The 23,956-nt window shown below is 38.1% G+C and overlaps 1 protein-coding gene across 5 annotated transcripts in view; it reads right to left on the bottom strand.

The window, feature by feature from the left end:
- LOC141388877 (endoplasmic reticulum aminopeptidase 2) overlaps positions 1 to 23,956 on the bottom strand; it is a 237,939-nt gene that overhangs the window by 84,863 nt on the left and 129,120 nt on the right. Inside the window, exon 2 of one of the 5 annotated variants that reach the window (XM_073959435.1) lies at positions 3,284 to 3,544. The exons of the other annotated variants lie outside the window; for them this stretch is intronic. Coding sequence (XP_073815536.1) covers positions 3,284 to 3,326 — 43 coding nt within the window. The 5' untranslated portion in view covers positions 3,327 to 3,544. The remainder of the gene's footprint in view (positions 1 to 3,283; positions 3,545 to 23,956) is intronic. 5 annotated transcript variants of the gene reach the window in all.

The following is a 23,956-nucleotide window of genomic DNA, read 5'->3' as shown; positions in this document are numbered from 1 at the left end:
TTCTTTAAAAAATCCACGATTATTGGTCTGTTGGCCCTTCAAAAATATTCTTTAAAAAATCCACGATTATTGGTCTGTTGGCCCTTCAAAAATATTCTTTAAAAAATCCACGATTATTGGTCTGTTGGCCCTTCAAAAATATTCTTTAAAAAATCCACGATTATTGGTCTGCTGGCCCTTCAAAAATATTCTTTAAAAAATCCACCATTATTGGTCTGTTGGCCCTTCAAAAATATTCTTTAAAAAATCCACGATTATTGGTCTGTTGGCCCTTCAAAAATATTCTTTAAAAAATCCACGATTCTTGGTCTGTTGGCCCTTCAAAAATACTCTTTAAAAAATCCACGATTATTGGTCTGTTGGCCCTTCAAAAATATTCTTTAAAAAATCCACGATTATCCCCGATTATTGGTCTGTTGGCCCTTCAAAAATATTCTTTAAAAAATCCACGATTATCCCCGATTATTGGTCTGTTGGCCCTTCAAAAATATTCTTTAAAAAATCCACGATTATCCCCGATTATTGGTCTGTTGGCCCTTCAAAAATATTCTTTAAAAAATCCACGATTATCCCCGATTATTGGTCTGTTGGCCCTTCAAAAATATTCTTTAAAAAATCCACGATTATCCCCGATTATTGGTCTGTTGGCCCTTCAAAAATATTCTTTAAAAAATCCACGATTATCCCCGATTATTGGTCTGTTGGCCCTTCAAAAATATTCTTTAAAAAATCCACGATTATCCCCGATTATTGGTCTGTTGGCCCTTCAAAAATATTCTTTAAAAAATCCACGATTATCCCCGATTATTGGTCTGTTGGCCCTTCAAAAATATTCTTTAAAAAATCCACGATTATCCCCGATTATTGGTCTGTTGGCCCTTCAAAAATATTCTTTAAAAAATCCACGATTATCCCCGATTATTGGTCTGTTGGCCCTTCAAAAATATTCTTTAAAAAATCCACGATTATCCCCGATTATTGGTCTGTTGGCCCTTCAAAAATATTCTTTAAAAAATCCACGATTATCCCCGATTATTGGTCTGTTGGCCCTTCAAAAATATTCTTTAAAAAATCCACGATTATCCCCGATTATTGGTCTGTTGGCCCTTCAAAAATATTCTTTAAAAAATCCACGATTATCCCCGATTATTGGTCTGTTGGCCCTTCAAAAATATTCTTTAAAAAATCCACGATTATCCCCGATTATTGGTCTGTTGGCCCTTCAAAAATATTCTTTAAAAAATCCACGATTATTGGTATGTTGGCCCTTCAAAAATATTCTTTAAAAAATCCACGATTATTGGTATGTTGGCCCTTCAAAAATATTCTTTAAAAAATCCAAGATTATTGGTCTGTTGGCCCTTCAAAAATATTCTTTAAAAAATCCACGATTATTCGTCTGTTGGCCCTTCAAAAATATTCTTTAAAAAATCCACGATTATTGGTCTGTTGGCCCTTCAAAAATATTCTTTAAAAAATCCACGATTATTGGTCTGCTGGCCCTTCAAAAATATTCTTTAAAAAATCCACCATTATTGGTCTGTTGGCCCTTCAAAAATATTCTTTAAAAAATCCACGATTATTGGTCTGTTGGCCCTTCAAAAATATTCTTTAAAAAATCCACGATTCTTGGTCTGTTGGCCCTTCAAAAATACTCTTTAAAAAATCCACGATTATTGGTCTGTTGGCCCTTCAAAAATATTCTTTAAAAAATCCACGATTATCCCCGATTATTGGTCTGTTGGCCCTTCAAAAATATTCTTTAAAAAATCCACGATTATCCCCGATTATTGGTCTGTTGGCCCTTCAAAAATATTCTTTAAAAAATCCACGATTATCCCCGATTATTGGTCTGTTGGCCCTTCAAAAATATTCTTTAAAAAATCCACGATTATCCCCGATTATTGGTCTGTTGGCCCTTCAAAAATATTCTTTAAAAAATCCACGATTATCCCCGATTATTGGTCTGTTGGCCCTTCAAAAATATTCTTTAAAAAATCCACGATTATCCCCGATTATTGGTCTGTTGGCCCTTCAAAAATATTCTTTAAAAAATCCACGATTATCCCCGATTATTGGTCTGTTGGCCCTTCAAAAATATTCTTTAAAAAATCCACGATTATCCCCGATTATTGGTCTGTTGGCCCTTCAAAAATATTCTTTAAAAAATCCACGATTATTGGTATGTTGGCCCTTCAAAAATATTCTTTAAAAAATCCACGATTATTGGTATGTTGGCCCTTCAAAAATATTCTTTAAAAAATCCAAGATTATTGGTCTGTTGGCCCTTCAAAAATATTCTTTAAAAAATCCACGATTATTGGTCTGTTGGCCCTTCAAAAATATTCTTTAAAAAATCCACGATTATTCGTCTGTTGGCCCTTCAAAAATATTATTTAAAAAATCCACGATTATTGGTCTGTTGGCCCTTCAAAAATATTCTTTAAAAAATCCACGATTATTGGTCTGTTGGCCCTTCAAAAATATTCTTTAAAAAATCCACGATTATTGGTCTGTTGGCCCTTCAAAAATATTCTTTAAAAAATCCACGATTATTGTTCTGTTGGCCCTTCAAAAATATTGTTTAAAAAATCCACAATTATTGTTCTGTTGGTCCTTCAAAAATATTCTTTAAAAAATCCACGATAATTGCTGCAGGTCCTTCAAAAATATTCTTTAAAAAGTCAACGATTATTGTTCTGTTGGTCCTTCAAGAATATTCTTTAAAAAATCCACTATTATTGGTATGTTGGTCCTTCAAAAATATTCTTTAAAAAATCCACGATTATTGTTCTGTTGGCCCTTCAAAAATATTCTTTAAGAAATCCACGATTATTGGTCAGTTGGCCCTTCAAAAGTATTCTTTAAAAAATCCACGATTATTGGTCAGTTGGCCCTTCAAAAGTATTCTTTAAAAAATCCACGATTATTGGTCTGTTGGTCCTTCAAAAATATTCTTTAAAAAATCCACGATTATTGGTCTGTTGGCCCTTCAAAAATATTCTTTAAAAAATCCACGATTATTGGTCTGTTGGCCCTCCAAAAATATTCTTTAAACAAGCCACGATTATTGATCTGTTGGTCCTTCGAAAATATTTTGTAAAATATACACAATTATTGCCTCTTTGGTCCTTAAAAAATACCTATACAAAATTCACGATTATTGGTCTCTTGATCCTTCAGAAATATTCTTAAAAAATTCACGATCATTAAAAAATAATCTTAAAAATTTTTGAAGTTCCAAATTTTCAATTTCTCAATAAATTTTTTATAAGTGTCATACCTGATAGAAAAGCACAATCATCCAAATCTGGATCATTTGTCATTTCGATACGTTCACGTCGCCAAACTTTCGAACCCCTTTGACCGCCGCCAACGATCGAAATCTTAACGGGGCCACTACCGCTTTGTGTTCCTGCCAATACGTTCGTTTAGACGTTTTGCTTAAACGCGACAATATTGCGGAACTTTGAAATTCGATTTCACGACGATATTATGTATTATTTATTTTAACAATTTTTCAAACACTTTTATTTATTTTTTACTAAAAATAAAATTGCCAATAATTCATAAAATAATCATTTTCTTCAAAAAAAGTTGTTGATTTCGCGAATAACCACAAGAAAAAAAATAAATAAAATATTAACATCATGACAGCATTTATGTGGCAATTTTCCCCAGGTTACCCAACACTTAATTGTACCTTAAGGATATGTCTAAGTAAATCGAAAATGTCAAAAAAAAAATATCCTGCAAAAAGAGGAAACATTTTCAGGATATTTGTAAGTGTTTACTTTTTATAACCGTACGTCCGTCTGTCCACAGCTTTCATCCATGAAATAATAAATTTTGCGAAGCCGCCACAATCTTTGCAACAACGTCTTCTGTGTTGAAAGCCATAATGTTGGTATTTATCGTCATCTTTAGAACGATGCAGCAGCGAAATCTAACTTTATCGATGAATTTCAGGAAGAAAAAAAAACATCCACCTTTCCATTCACATGGTTCAGTGATTGTGAAGAAAATTTATCGTCTACAAAGTTTAGCAACGGATGTAACAAACCAAGTCTGCCAGTCAACACAAAAAAGAAGTTATACAATCAGCTAACCAACCAACCCCAACTGGGGCTTCTTACCAAGGCAATAATCAAAATAATAATTTTTTTTGTATCAACAACCAGCGAACTCTCAAAGGTGAAGTTTGTATTTCATGTAACACGAATTAAGAAGAAGAAACAACTTTGTTACCTTTTCGGCCAAAGTCATAAAACAAATCTTTAACTTTATCTTTTTTCATTAATTTTTTATTTTTTCTTTCTTTAGAATGAATTGACTTTATTTCTTAACGATTTTTAGGGTGTAACTCACGGTGACAGTGAGTTTGAAGGGAGTGAAGGGATGTTTGTGTGGGGTTTGACATTATCCTTTTTATGAATGTTATCCTTAAGATGACCATGACAAATCTGTAACTCATTTTATAATTTAAGTGCTCTTCTTTTTAAGGGCCAATTTGAAAAAAATATTTTTTTATTTGTCTCATTTCATTTGGGATTAAACGAAATGAATGAAATGAGCTTTTTTATTATTTTTTAGAGAAGGAAACTTCAAAAACATTGCCACTGGAAGCCTAATGACAACTGTGACATCCTACAGAGGTTTTCTATCCAACGAAGTTTTTCTATTCCATAGAAACCTGCTATGTAGGAGGTCTTCTATAATATAGAGGTCTTCTATACTACACTACAGCTCCTACGGAGGTCTTCTATTCTATAGAAACTTCCTAACGGAAGTCTTCTATTCTATAGAAACCTCCTAACGGAGGTCTTCTATAGAAACCTCCTACGGAGGTCTTCTATTCTATGGAAACTTCTTCTATTCTATAGAAACCTCCTACGGAGCTCTTCTATTCTAAAGAAACCTCCTAACGGAGGTCTTCTATTCTATAGAAACCTCCAAACGGAGGTCTTCTATTCTATAGAAACCTCCAAACGGAGGTCTTCTATTCTATGGAAACTTCTTCTATTCTATAGAAACCTCCTACGGAGCTCTTCTATTCTAAAGAAACCTCCTAACGGAGGTCTTCTATTCTATAGAAACCTCCAAACGGAGGTCTTCTATTCTATAGAAACCTCCTACGGAGGTCTTCTATTCTACAGAAACCTCCTACGGAGGTCTTCTATTCTATAGAAACCTCCTACGGAGGTCTATAGAAACCTCCTACGGAGGTCTTCTATTCTATAGAAACCTCCTACGGAGGTCTTCTATTCTATAGAAACCTCCTACGGAGGTCTTCCATTCTATAGAAACCTCCTACGGAGGTCTTCCATTCTATAGAAACCTCCTACGGAGGTCTTCTATTCTATAGAAACCTCCTACGGAGGTCTTCCATTCTATAGAAACCTCCTACGGAGGTCTTCTATTCTATTGAAACCTCCTACGGAGGTCTTCTATTCTATAGAAACCTCCTACGGAGGTCTTCTATTCTATAGAAACCTCCTACGGAGGTCTTCTATTCTATAGAAACCTCCTACGGAGGTCTTCTATTCTATAGAAACCTCCTACGGAGGTCTTCTATTCTATAGAAACCTCCTACGGAGGTCTTCTATTCTATAGAAACCTCCTACGGAGGTCTTCTATTCTATAGAAACCTCCTACGGAGGTCTTCTATTCTATAGAAACCTCCTACGGAGGTCTTCTATTCTATAGAAACCTCCTACGGAGGTCTTCTATTCTATAGAAACCTCCTACGGAGGTCTTCTATTCTATAGAAACCTCCTACGGAGGTCTTCTATTCTATAGAAACCTCCTACGGAGGTCTTCTATTCTATAGAAACCTCCTACGGAGGTCTTCTATTCTATAGAAACCTCCTACGGAGGTCTTCTATTCTATAGAAACCTCCTACGGAGGTCTTCTATTCTATAGAAACCTCCTACGGAGGTCTTCTATTCTATAGAAACCTCCTACGGAGGTCTTCTATTCTATAGAAACCTCCTACGGAGGTCTTCTATTCTATAGAAACCTCCTACGGAGGTCTTCTATTCTATAGAAACCTCCTACGGAGGTCTTCTATTCTATAGAAACCTCCTACGGAGGTCTTCTATTCTATAGAAACCTCCTACGGAGGTCTTCTATTCTATAGAAACCTCCTACGGAGGTCTTCTATTCTATAGAAACCTCCTACGGAGGTCTTCTATTCTATAGAAACCTCCTACGGAGGTCTTCTATTCTATAGAAACCTCCTACGGTGGTCTTCTATTCTATAGAAACCTCCTACGGAGGTCTTCTATTCTATAGAAACCTCCTACGGAGGTCTTCTATTCTATAGAAACCTCCTACGGAGGTCTTCTATTCTATAGAAACCTCCTACGGAGGTCTTCTATTCTATAGAAACCTCCTACGGAGGTCTTCTATTCTATAGAAACCTCCTACGGAGGTCTTCTATTCTATAGAAACCTCCTACGGAGGTCTTCTATTCTATAGAAACCTCCTACGGAGGTCTTCTATTCTATAGAAACCTCCTACGGAGGTCTTCTATTCTATAGAAACCTCCTACGGAGGTCTTCTATTCTATAGAAACCTCCTACGGAGGTCTTCTATTCTATAGAAACCTCCTACGGAGGTCTTCTATTCTATAGAAACCTCCTACGGAGGTCTTCTATTCTATAGAAACCTCCTACGGAGGTCTTCTATTCTATAGAAACCTCCTACGGAGGTCTTCTATTCTATAGAAACCTCCTACGGAGGTCTTCTATTCTATAGAAACCTCCTACGGAGGTCTTCTATTCTATAGAAACCTCCTACGGAGGTCTTCTATTCTATAGAAACCTCCTACGGAGGTCTTCTATTCTATAGAAACCTCCTACGGAGGTCTTCTATTCTATAGAAACCTCCTACGGAGGTCTTCTATTCTATAGAAACCTCCTACGGAGGTCTTCTATTCTATAGAAACCTCCTACGGAGGTCTTCTATTCTATAGAAACCTCCTACGGAGGTCTTCTATTCTATAGAAACCTCCTACGGAGGTCTTCTATTCTATAGAAACCTCCTACGGAGGTCTTCTATTCTATAGAAACCTCCTACGGAGGTCTTCTATTCTATAGAAACCTCCTACGGAGGTCTTCTATTCTATAGAAACCTCCTACGGAGGTCTTCTATTCTATAGAAACCTCCTACGGAGGTCTTCTATTCTATAGAAACCTCCTACGGAGGTCTTCTATTCTATAGAAACCTCCTACGGAGGTCTTCTATTCTATAGAAACCTCCTACGGAGGTCTTCTATTCTATAGAAACCTCCTACGGAGGTCTTCTATTCTATAGAAACCTCCTACGGAGGTCTTCTATTCTATAGAAACCTCCTACGGAGGTCTTCTATTCTATAGAAACCTCCTACGGAGGTCTTCTATTCTATAGAAACCTCCTACGGAGGTCTTCTATTCTATAGAAACCTCCTACGGAGGTCTTCTATTCTATAGAAACCTCCTACGGAGGTCTTCTATTCTATAGAAACCTCCTACGGAGGTCTTCTATTCTATAGAAACCTCCTACGGAGGTCTTCTATTCTATAGAAACCTCCTACGGAGGTCTTCTATTCTATAGAAACCTCCTACGGAGGTCTTCTATTCTATAGAAACCTCCTACGGAGGTCTTCTATTCTATAGAAACCTCCTACGGAGGTCTTCTATTCTATAGAAACCTCCTACGGAGGTCTTCTATTCTATAGAAACCTCCTACGGAGGTCTTCTGTTCTATAGAAACCTCCTACGGAGGTCTTCTGTTCTATAGAAACCTCCTACGGAGGTCTTCTGTTCTATAGAAACCTCCTACGGAGGTCTTCTGTTCTATAGAAACCTCCTACGGAGGTCTTCTGTTCTATAGAAACCTCCTACGGAGGTCTTCTATTCTACATACTCTACATATACAGCGGATCGTATTCGTATTATGAAAAGTTTTGCCTTTATTGATTATACGCCTATTTACATCACTAGATAATTTTATGCCGCTCCTCATGCCTAATTCAAAAAATAATTTCTTTAATAAAATCTCCAATTCAATTTAAAACATATTCCAAAAACACGCACACATATTCTATAATTTTTGCAATTAAATCAAAATTCAGGAAATCCCAATATCAACAACACTGTGCCTGATTGTGCCTCCAACATTCAGATTTAATGGTGTCGCATGCCATGAAAACGAAAACGTCTGTCAATAATCCAATTCCCTTGAACTCCACTTGCGACACGCACTGTAAACAATGAAAAAAAAATGGAATGTAACCAATAAAAAAGGAAGAATAAAAACAATGAAACAAGAAAAAATCATAGTTAATTCAAAGAATATACAAAATATAAAATCCACACACACACACTCTCCCAGCCATTGCAAAAACACGTGCGGCTGCCGTTTGTTAAAGCCTTGATTATATTGGTAGGAAATTCAAACAAACGTTTATTTTTGGTGGCATAGAAATATGCACAACAAGGCAAAACTAGTAGCGCCAACAGGAACAACAGCCAGCCAGTAGACAATAATGTTTGTCTGGCAGGCAGGCTGAATGTCTGTCTGCTAGCCTGTTTTGGATGGTTGTGTGTGTCTGGCAAGCAGCCAAATCAAACCAAGTAAAGCAGACGGCAAGTATTACTTCAAAAAAATTAAAAAAGTAAAATACAACCAAAATAGAAGACATGAATGTCTGGCAAGAGACAAAATCAGCCAACTGAGGCTGACTACTGCGGCAAACATTGGCACACAAACAAACATGCACACACACACACAAAGACACAATCATTATTTAAGCCATCAAGTTGAATAAAATTCTGGTCTCAACCGTTTTGTCTCCCCCTCCCCCCACGAGGCACTTTACACCACCCCGTTTTTTGGGAATTATAAGGAAATATACAGAAGCTGCTGCTGCACCCTTACCACATTGTAATGTTTACTTGTCTGCTATGTACAGACATTGTATGGTTTAAAGAAAAGCCATCGGGGTAATAGTGTCTACCACTCTGTTAGGAATACCGGCATTCAACGTCAGCATCAAAGGTTATTTATATTTTATGTTGATCATCGTTATGATGATAATTAAGAGGCCTATATTGAAGAGCCATGTCGTGTCTACACAAATTTGACATGGTCAGGATATTTTTGACTATGTAGACTGAAGTATGAATTATCAAAAAGAAATTGAAGCGTATTCTAGGTAAACAGCAATTTGGAATAACAGTGCTTAAGGAAAACAAGTAAAAAAGTATCAGTCGGCTTGGCCGACAGAGATATACCCTCAGCCTGTGTATATTGAAACAATTTTTTCCCAAAAAAACGCATGTATTTAGGGAATATTGGGCGTTTGAACTGACAAAAATGTTGATGAGGATTAGAGATCAAAAGTTTTGCGGAGGAGATACTAAAAAGGGATCTCCAGCCACTACATATGGTACCATAGGGGTTTTTTACAACTTCAGGGATGTTTGCTCAAGAAGTATGGAGTTGCCCCTGAAACAACTTTTACCATAGCAATTGAGGCAGCGAATGCAAGTTGCTTCAACAAAAATCAAAGTGATTCGAAAGCAGGTCTTAAAGTGAACATGTATCCGAAATTTTGTGTGGGAGGTACCGGATGGAGTGGACAAATATAGTCCATATTTGAACCTGATCTATATCTGGTAGATATATTAAGATGTGTAAAGTATGGTCAAATTCGGCCACTCTCTTCAAGAGTTATCGTACGCACAATTTTACCGAACATTTTTGAACTTTTGTGGGGGAGGTACCTGAAGGAGTGGACCGATATGGCTTATCTTCGAATTTAAACTATGTTTGGACAAAATATTACTAAGACCAAACTTTGGACCGAATCGGCAGACCTGTTCGAGAGTTATTTTGCCCTCCAACCTCCTCACACGGTGTCATAGGGGTTTTTTGCAACTTTCAGGCTATTTTCTCAGGAAGTATGGACTTGCCCCTGATAAAACTTATACCGTCGTATGGAGGGCAGTGAATACAAGTTGCTAAAGCAAAAATCAAAGCGATTCGAGAGATGGTCCTAAACTGAACTTTTCCAAATTTTTGTGTGGGAGGTACCCGACGGAGTGGATTAATTGAGTCCATATTAAAACCTGATCTAAGTCTGGTACACGCTCCACGATGGGCAAAGTATGGACCATATCGGTTACTCCCTTCAAGAGTTATCGTGCGCACAAATTTTCCGAACATTTTCGAACTTTTGTGGGGGAGGTACCGGAAGGAGTGGACCGATATAGCTCATCTTCGAACTTAAACTAAGTTTGGGCAAAATATTACGAAAGCCAAAATTTGAACCGAATCGGTTCATCCGTTCGAGAGTTATCGTGCGCTCCAGCCAGCCAGACAGACAGACGGACGGACATTGCTCAATCGACTCCAAATTGTCTGAAACACATTTCGTCCAAACATACTTGGGGTCTAAAACCATTATTTCGATGAGGCACATTTTGCCCGTATGAAAGTGTATATACCCTTCATAGCCTAAAGGCTGAGGGTATAAAAATATGGTTTAATACACTGTGCAACAAAATGGATTTGAAAGTCTGGGGCACGGAAAATTCCTCTTGGGGAAGAAAGGCCTTGGTGAGTATATTAAGAACCGCGAAGGACAGATCCGCCGTGAGTAGAACTTCCGTGATGGCGAGATGAAGTTTTTGCTAAAGACCCTGTAAAGCATCTGAAATTAAAGTTATATCTTTGTTAACTGTTGATTTAGCTTATTACTGAGATAACATTCAAATCGAATGAGGATTATTTTTGTAGAGCACTTCGACCTTGTAACTCGCCCCCATCAATGTCCTTTTCATCCTTTATTTTAAGAGACACTATAAAAATACCACAAGATGCAGTTTTTCAGCTTCGAAATGTTCTGCAAAAATGTCGCTCAGAAAATTTTAGGTACGGCTCTCATTGACAACTAATCGATTTTGTCGCCACTACATATGGTGTCATAGGAGTTTTTTACAACTTTCGGGCTGTTTTCTCAAGAAATATGAACTTGCCCCTTGAAAAAACTTTTACTGCCGTAATTGAGGCAGCGAATGCAAGTTGTTTGAATCAAAGTGATTCGAGAGCAGGTCTCAAAGTGAATCTTTCCAAAATTTTGTGTGGGAGGTACCCGAAGTGTGGACAAATATAGTCCATATTCGAACCTGATCTATATCTGGTAGGTATATTAGTATGTTCAAAGAATCGACCAAATCGGTTACTCCCTTCAAGAGTTGTCGTGCGCACAATTTTTCATCATTTTTGAACTTTTATGGGGGAGGTACCTGAAGGAGTGGACCGATATGGCTTATCTTCGAACTTAAACTAAGTTTGCACAGAATATTACGAAGGCCACATTTTGGACCAAATCGGCAGATCTGTTCGAGAGTTATCTTGTCCTCCAACCACTACACACGGTGTCATAGGCAAGTCCTAAACTGAACTTTTCCGAAATTTTGTGTGGGAGGTACCCGAAGGAGTGGACCGATTGAGTCCATACTTCATCTAAGTCTGGTAGAAATTTCACGATGTGCAAAGTATGGACCAAATCGGTTACTTCCTTCAAGAGTTATCGTGCGCACAAACTTTCCGAACATTTCCGAACTTTTGTGGGGGAGGTACCGGAAGGAGTGGACCGATATAACCCATCTTCGAACTTAAACTAAGTTTGGACAAATCGGTTGATCCGTTCCAGAGTTATCACGCGCTCCAGCCAGCCAGACAGACGGACGGGCATGGCTAAATCAACTCCAAATTGTCTGAAACACATTTCGTCCAATTATACTTGGGGTATAAAACCATTATTTCAATGAGGCACATTTTGCCCGTATGAAAGTGTATATACCCTCGTTAGCATAAATTCTGAGATATAAAAACTAAATTTATTTAAATTACTTGATTTGTTGCTTTTGTATTGCGCAGCACTGTATATTTTACTGTTGATAGTATTTTCTATTAGATAATCGGAAATATATTATTGGATTAGGCTGTGCGACACAGAAAAAAATAGCCATATTCTGGCACAGCAGCATGATTGAAGAAGACTCTTGTGCCGACGTTTTTCCACAAAATGCCTTCCCATGTCACCCACAGCTCATACCATTTGTGGCTTCGGTCCTAGGTAATGATCACAGGTGTATAGCGCTGACTGAGCAGGATGCCCCTGTGCGAGGTTTATGTATTTTTTACAATAACACCAGTAAGGAAGGAATCAAAGTCGGGCGTGACCGACTATATGCTATCCTACACCACAGTGAATATGTAAGAAATACATGGGGACAATATTCAAATCTAGATCAATTTCAGAATAATTTGTCACATTTATTTCTAGAGCAAATACAGTCACAGATTCCAAATTTCATTAAAATTTTACTTATATAGCCTGATGGGTGCATCAAATACCTCAAATCGGCAAACAATATATATGAAAATTACATGGAAATCGGTTTAGAAGTTTTGAATCAATTTTCCACAAAATATAAAAACTCCACAAAACATATAGTTTATTTTCACCCAGAACCAGGTGACATATATGCAGCCTATTTTCACCAGGATTATCCCGGTACATTCCCTGAAATTTGTAGGAAAATCGGCTCAGAAGTTTCAGAGTTAGAAATTGGGCGTGGTTTGGTCTTAAGGTTCCAAAATGAGTACCTAGGGTGGGATAATCGTAGGGTGGAAGTTCGGATCAGGGTGGTTCGATTATGTAAAAGTTCGGAGCGGGGTGGATGGGAGGGTGTGGTTCGGAGGGTGGAAATTCCGAGCGGGGTGGATCGTAGGGTGGAAGTTCAGTGCGGATTGGTTCGGAGGGTGGAAGTTCGAAACATGGTGAATCGGAGGGTGGAAGTCCGCAGCAGGGTGGAAGGTCGAAGCAGGATGGATCGGAAGGTGGAATTTCGGGGAGGGATGGTTAGGAGGGTGGAAGTTCGGAGCGGGGTGGTTCGGAGAGTGCAGGCCCGCAGCAGGGTGGTTCGGAACGGGGTGGTTATTCGGAAGAATTAATTCAATCACTCGTTTCATTTTTGCTAAAACAGCGGTTTTATTAAATCAGACATAGTGGAGGTACCAAACCCCTCCGAAATTCAACACAATGTATAGCCTATTTTAACCACGGGTCCTCCCTGTACATTCTCTGAAATTTTCAGGAAAATCGGTTCAGTAGTTTTGGGTATGTAACGTATTTAAAAAGTGGGCGTGATAAAATAGGGTTTTATAAAAATAGGGCATGGGGAGGTACCACGCCCTCTCCGAAATAAAAAAAATATATAGCCTTATGTTATGGCGCACATTTGACAGAAAGAATTATCGAAATTATCGGTCCAGCCGTTCTCAACTGATGTCATTACCAACGAACGACATTTGATTTTTATTTATATTGATTTTATGTCATGGAGTACTTATAATGTCCCTGAAGTACGTATTTCCAATACCCATTTACTCAATAACAAATTGTACGAAATGCTGTACCATTTAGAACTTTACATAGTACCACCTCCATATCTTAACCGCACACTTCTACAGTGACTCTAAGACAAAATTCCAGAATTCCAGCTCTGTCCCAACACACAATATCAAATGTAGAGCGATTTAGTACTTTTCGTATACTTCGACTTTAATATCAAATTTCCGAATTCCACCTCCATTCCAACACACAATATCGCAATATCTAATTTGCGAGATCCCTTTCTTATCCCCATTCTGCACACCAAGAGTGATCCTAATACTAATGTTCAGAATTTCGGTTCTATATTTTAGTAAAGGTTTAAAATTCGGATTAATTTAGCAGTTTTCGAACACATACATACTCGTAACTACGAATTACCAAAACTGCATCCATATCTCAATCCAACACTGTAACTGTAACCCTAATTCCAAATTACAGGATTCCAGCTCTATTTGTACACCCAAATCCAAATTGTACTAAATTTATTACCAATTAGTACATTTGGTACCGATAAGTATGAATTTCCGAAAATACCTAAATCCTACTCTTCATCTGTAATCTTAATTCAAAATATCAGAATGCCATCTCCATCCCTTCTCAAAAATCCATATTGTACCAAATTTTGTACCGAATTTAAAAAAAGCTCAATCTTATACTCCAACCGTAATCGTAGCTCCAAATTTCAGGATTCCAGATCTACGCGTTCAACCAAATAGTAAAATTTTGTACTTTTCCTATACATAGGAACGAATTTCTTAAACTACGTCCATATCGCAATGCTTATTCCAAATTTCAGAATTCCATCTCTATCCGTTCCCACAAATAAAAATTGTACCAAATTTAGTACTATTCGTACACATAAGTGCGAATTTCCAAAACTACTTCAACTCTATGCTCCAACAGTAGTCCAAATATTAGGATTCCAGCTCTGTTTGTTCACCCAAATCCACATTTTACTAAATTTAGTACCATTTTGTACTTTTCGTCCACAAAGGGTATCATATTTGTAAGTTGTCGTAAGCATGCAGTTCGAATTTTCAAAAAAAAAAAAAAAAAAAAAAAAAAGCCTTACCTCACGCCTACACGCCAAGAACGACGACTCATGAACCTTTAATCCTTCCAGCATAATAAATATGTATCCATTTGCCGTTCATTAGCATGGGTTTGATAGGACAGTGATGGTGCCGCTAGACTTATAAAAACTTTTGATACTGACAATCACTCCACGATGTTTGGGGGCATTAAGGATTCTCCAAAATGCAAGTAATCAACAGATATCTTTCGTAAACAACTATCGGGTGTTTCCCGGTCTTCTTACATGATAAACCAGAGTAGTTTGGACCCATCGGCACCTGTGTACCTTTCCAAGGGAACCTATTCAATTTATCCCAGAAGCTTTGTGATCACAGTCCGTGGAACCAACTACATTCCTAAAACTGAGGATAAGTTCAGTTAGAGTCGAATGAATTGAATGAATTAAAAGAATTTCATTGCTAACTAAGAACTTTGTTTTGGTACCATGTTCCTCCTAAGAGGTCAAGGGAAACATTGTTCAGTTGACGCTTTATAAGTTAAAAGCAAGTAAAAAAGTATAAGTCGGCTTTCCAAAGGATCCTCCAATAGACCTTAAATTGCATTTAAGGATTGGACCGATACAGCCTATTTTGGAAGTTATACTAAGTTGCAGGAAAAATAAAACTATGCGAAAATTTGCGTGGAGGTACCCGAAAGATATATTGCAATGGGCAAGCTATGGACTAAATCGGTTACTTCCTTTGAGAGTTATCGTGAGCACCAATTTTGCGAAAAACTTTGAACTTTTGTGGGCGCTGTACCCGAGGGAGTGGACCGATATGGCACATCTTCGAACATAAACTAAGATTGGACAAAATATTACGAACGGATATCGTACAAACATATTTGCGGTTGAAAACCATTATTTGGATGAGGCACATTTTGGCCTTAGCCAAAAGGCTGAGGGTATACCAATACAACAAACTATCCCGCTAATGGTCCAAAAAGATATGTTAGTTTTATTTTACAAATAACGGCCATAATAGCCCAATGACGTTTTGGGTTGAATCATCAGTCATTTTGACTTGTTTATAGTACTTTACATCTGTTTTTGTGTCTCCCTTTGTGGATTTTTATTTCATTTTTTTCGCATATTTTTACTGCCGCTATATTTCATATCCTTGCTCATGTTCTCTCTTTTCAATGCCGTATTGAATGGGGGTGGTGTTTGTTTATTCTTTTCATATTCCACAACAACAACGACAACAATAACAAACAAACGCGTGATTCTAGGCAAAACAGGCCTTTTGGGGATTTTTATTCAACAGTGAAAAATGCCGGCGGTTATTTGAGGCAAGCTTCTTACTCCCATCCGTTTATTTCCTCCACTGTTATGACCATAAACTGGTCTGGACCATGGTGTTTTTGTAAAGGATGAGCAGCAGGGAAGTAGTGGAGGGAGAAGAAGAGCTTGATTTAAATTGTGTTTGGGAAATTGCATTACCCATCGTTACGACAGATAACTGGCAGAAACAAGAGTAGCTGCAGCAAAAAAACATAAAATAAAACAAAAAAATGGAAATGTAGCCGGAACTAAAAGCAAAAACAAATACAAAAACACGTCCTGTGTCTGAATGCCATAGACGGGATAATGGTCATAGTCCACTACACAATGCAAACAAACCTCCCTGGCAAAGACTGGGATGGTTTCAAATGAAAAACAGCCGGGCGTTTTTTGTTTTTGTTTTTCTACTTTAGTTTCAAGTGTTAATTATATATAATTTTGTATGCTCTCTGCACCAAAAATGGGGATTATGCTGCAGTGTTTGTTTTCCATTTCGTTTCTTTTTTTTTTTTTTTTTTTGTTTCTTTTAGAAATGTCTGTCTGATACTGAATACACAGGATACAAAAACATTTGATGAGACCTATTTGGCCATAAAACAAAAATTGTAATTTAACATGGAAATTTGTTTAATTAAATTGCCTCTGCCTTCTGGGGCAACAGTAAAGATGGTTGCCAACTATGAATGCCATTTAAGTATCATTCACGGTAGACAAACTATTTTTTTCGTGTTTTTTTTTTTTTTTTTTTTTTTTTTGAGTTACAAACAAAGACTGTCTGGCTCACTTTTGGCAAGAAATTGTGAAGCAAAAAGACTGATAACTAATTTCGTAATGGATAATTAATATGAATTACGAAGTAGAGGGGTAGTTTATAAGAAGTCCTTTCAATTAAGACAAGATTAAGATTTTTGTTGCAAACATTATAAAACCTTCTTTAATTACAAATAGTATGTTGGGCATTTTCTTATCTAATTGTATTGGATGAAGTCTTCTTTGTGTATTACACCACGGGGGTGACAATGATATTTTTGTTTGCCACATATTAGATGAGTGAGTTTGGACTTCCGACATTTTCAGCATTGAAATAAAAAAGCGGCAGTTTTCGAAAAAGGTTATGGCTGCAAGTTGGGGCTCGCATGCTCGACGTCTTTGAAAAGCAAAATGAGACTTTGGAAGTCTTCCGCAGGAAGGAGAAAGAAGAGGGCACTCTCCTTGTGGTGGGAATAGAGTTGGGCAATCTCTTTCAATTGAACGATCCGGATCACTATCTCGTTCAATGGACACCGGTAATTTCTTTGACAAAACTGCGTATACTTATTTTCCAACGTTGGTTTTTATGCTGTTACTCTTTCGTCTTTGAACGAGGACAGTGATCCGCATCGTTCAATTGAACGAGATTGCCCAACTCTAGGTGGGAATTGACAACCTCTCACTAGCCAGTCTCTCAAAGACGAATTGCAGGGCGTTCTATATCTGCAACGCAGCCACCTTCAAGACTGGAAAGAGTCGGAGAGGAGGAAGATGCCCAACCAACTATAATAATAATTGTTCCACAAACATCCCATACGGGACAAGGGAGACTTCTCTCATATCAATGAGTGCACCCCGATTCATATTAGCTCAAAGATATGGGATCTACTGTTTATCGCCGAGTCCGAACGGCGTGTCTTAAGACACCACTTTGTAGAGAAGTTTTACATTGCTGAAATACTCAGGAAATGTCGCCAACATTACTGAGGGGTATTTTGCCACCGTTGAAAATTTGGTGTTGACTGGCCGGGGATGTTGATGTTGACTGCCCAACCACCTAGCCGGGAAAAAAACCTACCGAGCGAAGACACAGAGGTAGACGAACTCATCAGCGCCTCCCCAGTACACCGTCTACTGGACGAACAATGATTGAGGTCATCCAGATCAACCTCCATCGGAGCGAAACGGCGACTCATGCGCTGATGGAGAAAATTAACAAAGGTAATATACATATAGGTCTAATCCAGGAACCTTGGACAGTGAAGAACAAGGTCTTTGGATTGAACCATATAAATTATCAACTTTTCTACGCTAGTACAGGTACCCACCAGGGGACCTGTATTATAGCCCATAAAAATGTATGCTTTCTTTTCTCTCCAGAGCTGTCACAGTCGGACGCCACAGTATTGAAGCAAGGGAATGGTAATATATACCTAGCGTTTATATACCTACCGTTCGACTCCCCGACATTACCACCTACGTCGGAATTGCAGCATCTGGTGAGGAAAATCAAGCAAAAAGGTAACGAAGTACTAGTAGGTAGCGATGTTAACTCACACCACATTTCGTGGGGCAGTACTAACATTAACAAAAGGGGTCAAGCCCTCCCAGATTATTTGAATACTAACGACCTAATAACTCTTAACGTAGGAAATAAACCAACATTTGTTAACAGAATTAGGGAGGAAGTACTATATATAACAATATGTTCAGAAAATCTAATAAACGGGGTACATGGCTGGAGGGTCTCAGTTGACCACTCCTCTGACCACAGGTATATTAGGTTCAAAATATAAAGGCCACCGCCAAACCCGATAACATTCCGTAAAAAATACAAAACAAACTAAACCAAGTTCGGAATTAAATTAAGGTACAGACTTGGGAAAGAAGATTATGAGGAATGCCTAAGTAAAGAGGACATAGACAGTAAAGTCAACAAATTAGCCGAAGCCCTGGTAAAGTCTTTCGAGGATAGTTATCCCCTACGAAAAAGGAAGTCTGCCTTCGAAAAACCCTTGATGACAGGGGGAATTCATAACAAAGGCAAAGAGGTCCGTAGACTTTACAATAGAGCAAAACGAAAAAATTAGCTGTATTCTGGGACAACTACAAATCAAAACTAAAAGAATACAACAAACTGACAAGGAAGGCCAAAACAGGCCGAGCTAATGGTTGATGAAATGGGAAGGAAGATGGAAACAAGCGATGAAACCTTAGGTCTTCTGATGAGAACACACTTCCGTTCGGGCGCTGCGGCCCAAACAGTGCTATCGATGGAATGAATGTCCACTCATCAGAAGAAGTACCAAAAATAGACAAATCTATGGTTAAGCAAGTCGTAATGAGCTTCTCACCAAACAAAGCAGCAGGACCCGACCAGATCTTCCCGGCCTTACTTCAAAGGGAAGTGGACTACATTTCGTCCAAGCTGGTCAGAATTTTTAACTCGTGCTTAAAATTTGCGTATACTCCCATAGCCTGGCAGGAGGCACGGGTGGTTTTTATACCCAGGTAAGGCAAGTTACGCAGTACCAAAATCTTATCGGCCAATAAGTTTAACATCTTTCTTACTCAAGACAATGGAACGGACAGTCGATACCATGATCAAGAGCAAAATTCCCAACGACATGTTGAAATATAAACAACATGCATACGTGAAAGGTAGATCAGTGGAAATCGCATTACATGAGGTAGTACACCACATAGAGAGGACTTTCGAAATGAAGATGTACACACTCGCAGTTTGCATCGACATAGAAGGATCTTTCAACACGTCAGCACGGAAACGCTGATCCACTCCTTAGACGAATTTCGTGTAGACAGAACGCTGAGGTACTGGATAGACGACATGCTAAGGAACAGATGGATAAGCTGAGCGCTACATGACGTAACAAGAAGAGACAGAGTAGGGCTGGGAACGCCAAAGGGGGGATTTTATCGCCGCTTCTGTGGGTCACTACCATAAAAAGTCTACTAAAGTCCTTAACCAAGGAAGGATTTGAACCAGTCTACTATGCAGCCGACCTTATAATACTTCTAAGGGGAAATAATCCAAATCTACTTTGTAGGAGAGCCGAAGAGGCTTTAAATATAGCTTACAACTGGGCTAGACCAAGAGGTCTCAATGTTAACCCGGAAAAAACAGAGTTATGTCTTTCACTAGGAAAACGAAATTGGGCTCCGTCGCGGAACCAGTTTTCCTGAATAAGACAACAACTATATCTCCAAAAGTTAAATATTTGGGGGTAATTCTAGATAGGAAACTTAAATGGAAAGACCATATTCAGGAAAGGGCTGCCAAAGCATACAAATTTTGGTCAACTTGTAGAAGGGCTATATGCTCAAAACGGGGTTTTAATCCTAGAATGATACACTGACTATACAGAAGCGTAATAAGACCGATTCTTACTTGCGCATCTGTTGTATGGTGGACAGCTATGGAGAAAAAATACAATGTGGAAACATTGCAAAGAGTCCAAAGAATGTGCTGCTTAAGCATTAGCGGGCGATGAGGACTACACCAACTAGGGCTTTAGAGACAATTCTATTTGTCCACGCGATAGAAATACAGGTAAGGTATGAAGCAGCCATCGCGGCTATAAGACTGAAAGCGATGAGCGAGTGGATCGAAAGAGACCACCAAACATACCACCAAAGCATATTACGGGTCACAATGGGTGAATCTATAAATCAAATAGTATCGGACCGGATACCTGAATCAAGTGAAGTAGCTCTGTGTGAAGTTTATACCGGACAGAGATATGTGGATCGATGGAACCCTAGCACAGATTCCCGCTGGAAGCTGTAGGTTTACGGACGGGGCTGTGTTAGGGGGGAGAACGAGAGTGGGTCTTTATATCGTAGACACAGAAACGAGGATCTCCCTTCGGCTGCCGGATCATAACACGATCCTCCAGGCCGAAATCCGAGCGATCACAGAATGTCTGAACTGGTTTAAAACAAATACAAGGCCACTCACAGTTAACATCCTGACGGATAGAAAAGCAGCAATTAGAGCTATAACAAGTAAGGCAACAATATCGAAAACTGTCTTAGAGTGTAAAAATTCAATTAACGACGACTATTCCCATTATGGATCGGTAAACATTATATGGGTAGCAGGACACATAGGGATTACGGGAAACGAAGTAGCAAACTGAAACGAGGATCTCCCTTCGGCTGCCGGATCATAACACGATCCTCCAGGCCGAAATCCGAGCGATCACAGAATGTCTGAACTGGTTTAAAACAAATACAAGGCCACTCACAGTTAACATCCTGACGGATAGAAAAGCAGCAATTAGAGCTATAACAAGTAAGGCAACAATATCGAAAACTGTCTTAGAGTGTAAAAATTCAATTAACGACGACTATTCCCATTATGGATCGGTAAACATTATATGGGTAGCAGGACACATAGGGATTACGGGAAACGAAGTAGCAAACTCCTTAGCAAAACATGCCAGGGAGCTACCTACAGTAAGTCTAGACAATGCCAAGCCTTTAAAGGCGGCGCGTATAGAACTAAAAGCTTGGGCAAAGAATGCTCATGTATCCCTATGGAATAACCAGGAATAGGGAAAAAACTACAAAAATTCTATGGGGAAACCCAGACCAGGACAAAACAAGTGACCTCCTAGTGATGAGTAAAAAGGATATCAGTAGACTGATTGGTGTCCTTACAGGGCATCTAGGACTACAAGCGCTTCTGCACAGGATAGGCTGTGCAGAGAATAGTGAATGCAGGTCATGTGGCGAGGACGACGCAACGTTGGAACACTATCTCTGCCACTGCGAGGCTTTCACAAACTTGAGAACTTAACTAATGGGAAACGACATAATTACAGGACTCGACCATATGAAGGACATCGGGTTCAAAAACTTGAACTAATAAAAACATGTAAACAACAACAACAAATTCCAACATAAACTAATAAAAAAATTTAAACAACAACAACAAATTCCAGGACACATAAAATTAGAGCGCACAACAGGCCTCTTCTGGCATAAGTGTATGCCCTTTCTTTTTAAGGACATGTGGTGATCTTGAATCACCCCTCTTCTCAACCTAATGTATAAGTTCTCGCAAACATTCCCGAAAGAGGATTCACATTAGCTTAATGTTATGGGACCTACTTTTTTATAGCCGAGTCGGAACGCCTAGTCTTATGACAGCACTTGTAGTGAAGTTTTACATAGCCGAAATACTCAGGAAATATCACCAATATTCAGCTGAGCGATATTTTGCCACCGTTGAAAATGTGATGTTGCCTGGCCTGGAAATCGAACCCGAGTATACAAAGTGCAAGGCTGTTATGTATTTCGGTGGCTCCCATCCACATTGAAGGCCTTAACAAATCATAGACGAAGTTTTTAAGAAATCCAAGATGTAATTTCTTGAAGATGCTCTTGTCGACGTTGCAAGACTTTAAAACCCCTTAAAGAAATCGTTGAAAAAGTTTTTTTAAGAAATTCACAATTTAAAGTCTTTACAGAATCCTTGAACAAAATATTTGATATTCATGTTTCAAGTTCTTAAAGCAACTTTGAAAAATCTGTTAAAAATCCATGCTATAACACCTTCAAAAAGTCCTCGTTATAGTGGCTAAAGAAATCTTATCTGATCTTCAAAAATTCGTAAAGAAGAATAAATCGAATTTTTGAGGGTTTTAAAAAGTTTTGATGAAAGACCATACACAGAAAAAAATATTTCAAGATTTTTTACATATTTTCGTTCGTGATGTAGCTTTTTTATACTGTACAGGTACCTCACATAAGATACATGTGCAGTTTCTTAAATCCATCCTTAAACCACTATTTTTTTTTTCAAAAATATGTAAGATTTTCTTGAGATGCAAAATCAATTTCCTATTTTCCCTATATCGGCGTCAGACACCATACTTTTCTATTGCATACTTTACGGGGCGTCATTGTGTGAGTGCATGCTTTTTCAATGGGTTGAATTGCGTGTGTGAGCAACGTTAAATAATAGCCGCTCTCTCGCCTGACGCTGCCCTATATTCCCATTATTTCCTCTCTTGTTTGGTAAATGCTCTCAACTTTGTTCTCGTTTTCTTTTGAGTGAACTCATCGTCTCACCATCACATTGACACTGTAACAAGAAACCACAAAACTACACCCACAATCGTCTCACAATCGCATTGAGACTTTATCAACAAACCACCATACACACACAACAGCTACCTCTGTCGCAACAATTATTGTTACTGACTGACAAACCGAAAAAACAAAGTGATTGGCTACAGGATATAGTTCGCATCTACCATTTTTTAATTTCGGAGGGTTGCTTTTCAAAATAGTCAGGCTTAATTCCATAGTTGTTGTTTTAATATTTTATTAAAACAACTTTAATTTATTAGTGGGAAAAAATTGGCGATGTTTACCAAGGGGTAAGGCAGGGCAGACTATAGTTTCAGATCTCGCCACAGATCTTCATCAGTTCCCTTGTTTCTAGTTTTTCAACAAGAAACTTTTTATACCCAAGTGGCAATTGCTCGCTCAAATAGATAAGTGTCCAAAGAAACACTCTGATTGCAAATGAAGTTGTTCGAGTTTAGATAGTGCCAAAGAAATTCTCGATCTGAAACTATAGTCTTCCCTGCCTTACCCCTTGGTAAACATCGCCAATATGTTCCCACTAATAAATTAAAGTTGTTTTAATAAAATATTAAAACAACGACTGTGGGATTAAGCCTGACTATTTTGAAAAGCAAAATTTTTTAATTTCTTTAATATAAAGGTAACATCTAATATCTGAACCTAGAGCTTATCGACCCAACTTGTATGTACATATGGTTCGTATTGTTCTGATATGCTCACAAGACGATAGCAACTACAGTGAAAATCATTAGAAGAAACGGTAAATTACAACAATACAAAATAAATAATAATAATAATAATAATTAATAAAAATCAGCAAAATTTGCCTCTGGTTTGGTTGGTAGTGTGTGCGGTGGTTGTTGTTAGTCAATTAAAACAAAACAAATCGCCAAAATAGTTTTTTTTCAATCTCTCAGAAGAAACCAGTATTTTCTTTATGAAAGCCGATCTTAAAATGCAGATTCAAGGGTTCAATAAATCTAAAAATACACACTTTAAGACCTTAGAAGTCTTCAGGAATTTCACACGTTTTAACGTATTATAATTATATTAATGTAATAAAAAAAACAATAAAAATATACTTTCTTTAATAAATAAGTTATATGTGTATGCATTCTTAAAGCACACCAAAAACTATGGCTAATGAGTACCGCCATGTTGAGCCACAAACAGACACATGTGTTAAATCTCTCATTACCAGCGAAAAATACGCTAAATACACAATTTAATATTCTTAAATACATAGGTGTTTTAATAAAGGGAGGGAGACCTG

This window comes from Musca autumnalis, unplaced genomic scaffold (assembly GCF_047663935.1).
Source record: "Musca autumnalis isolate F117 unplaced genomic scaffold, ASM4766393v1 scaffold_1, whole genome shotgun sequence".
NCBI lineage: Eukaryota > Metazoa > Arthropoda > Insecta > Diptera > Muscidae > Musca > Musca autumnalis.
Note: the sequence above shows the minus strand (reverse complement) of the source record. Positions and strands in the feature narration are given on the sequence as shown.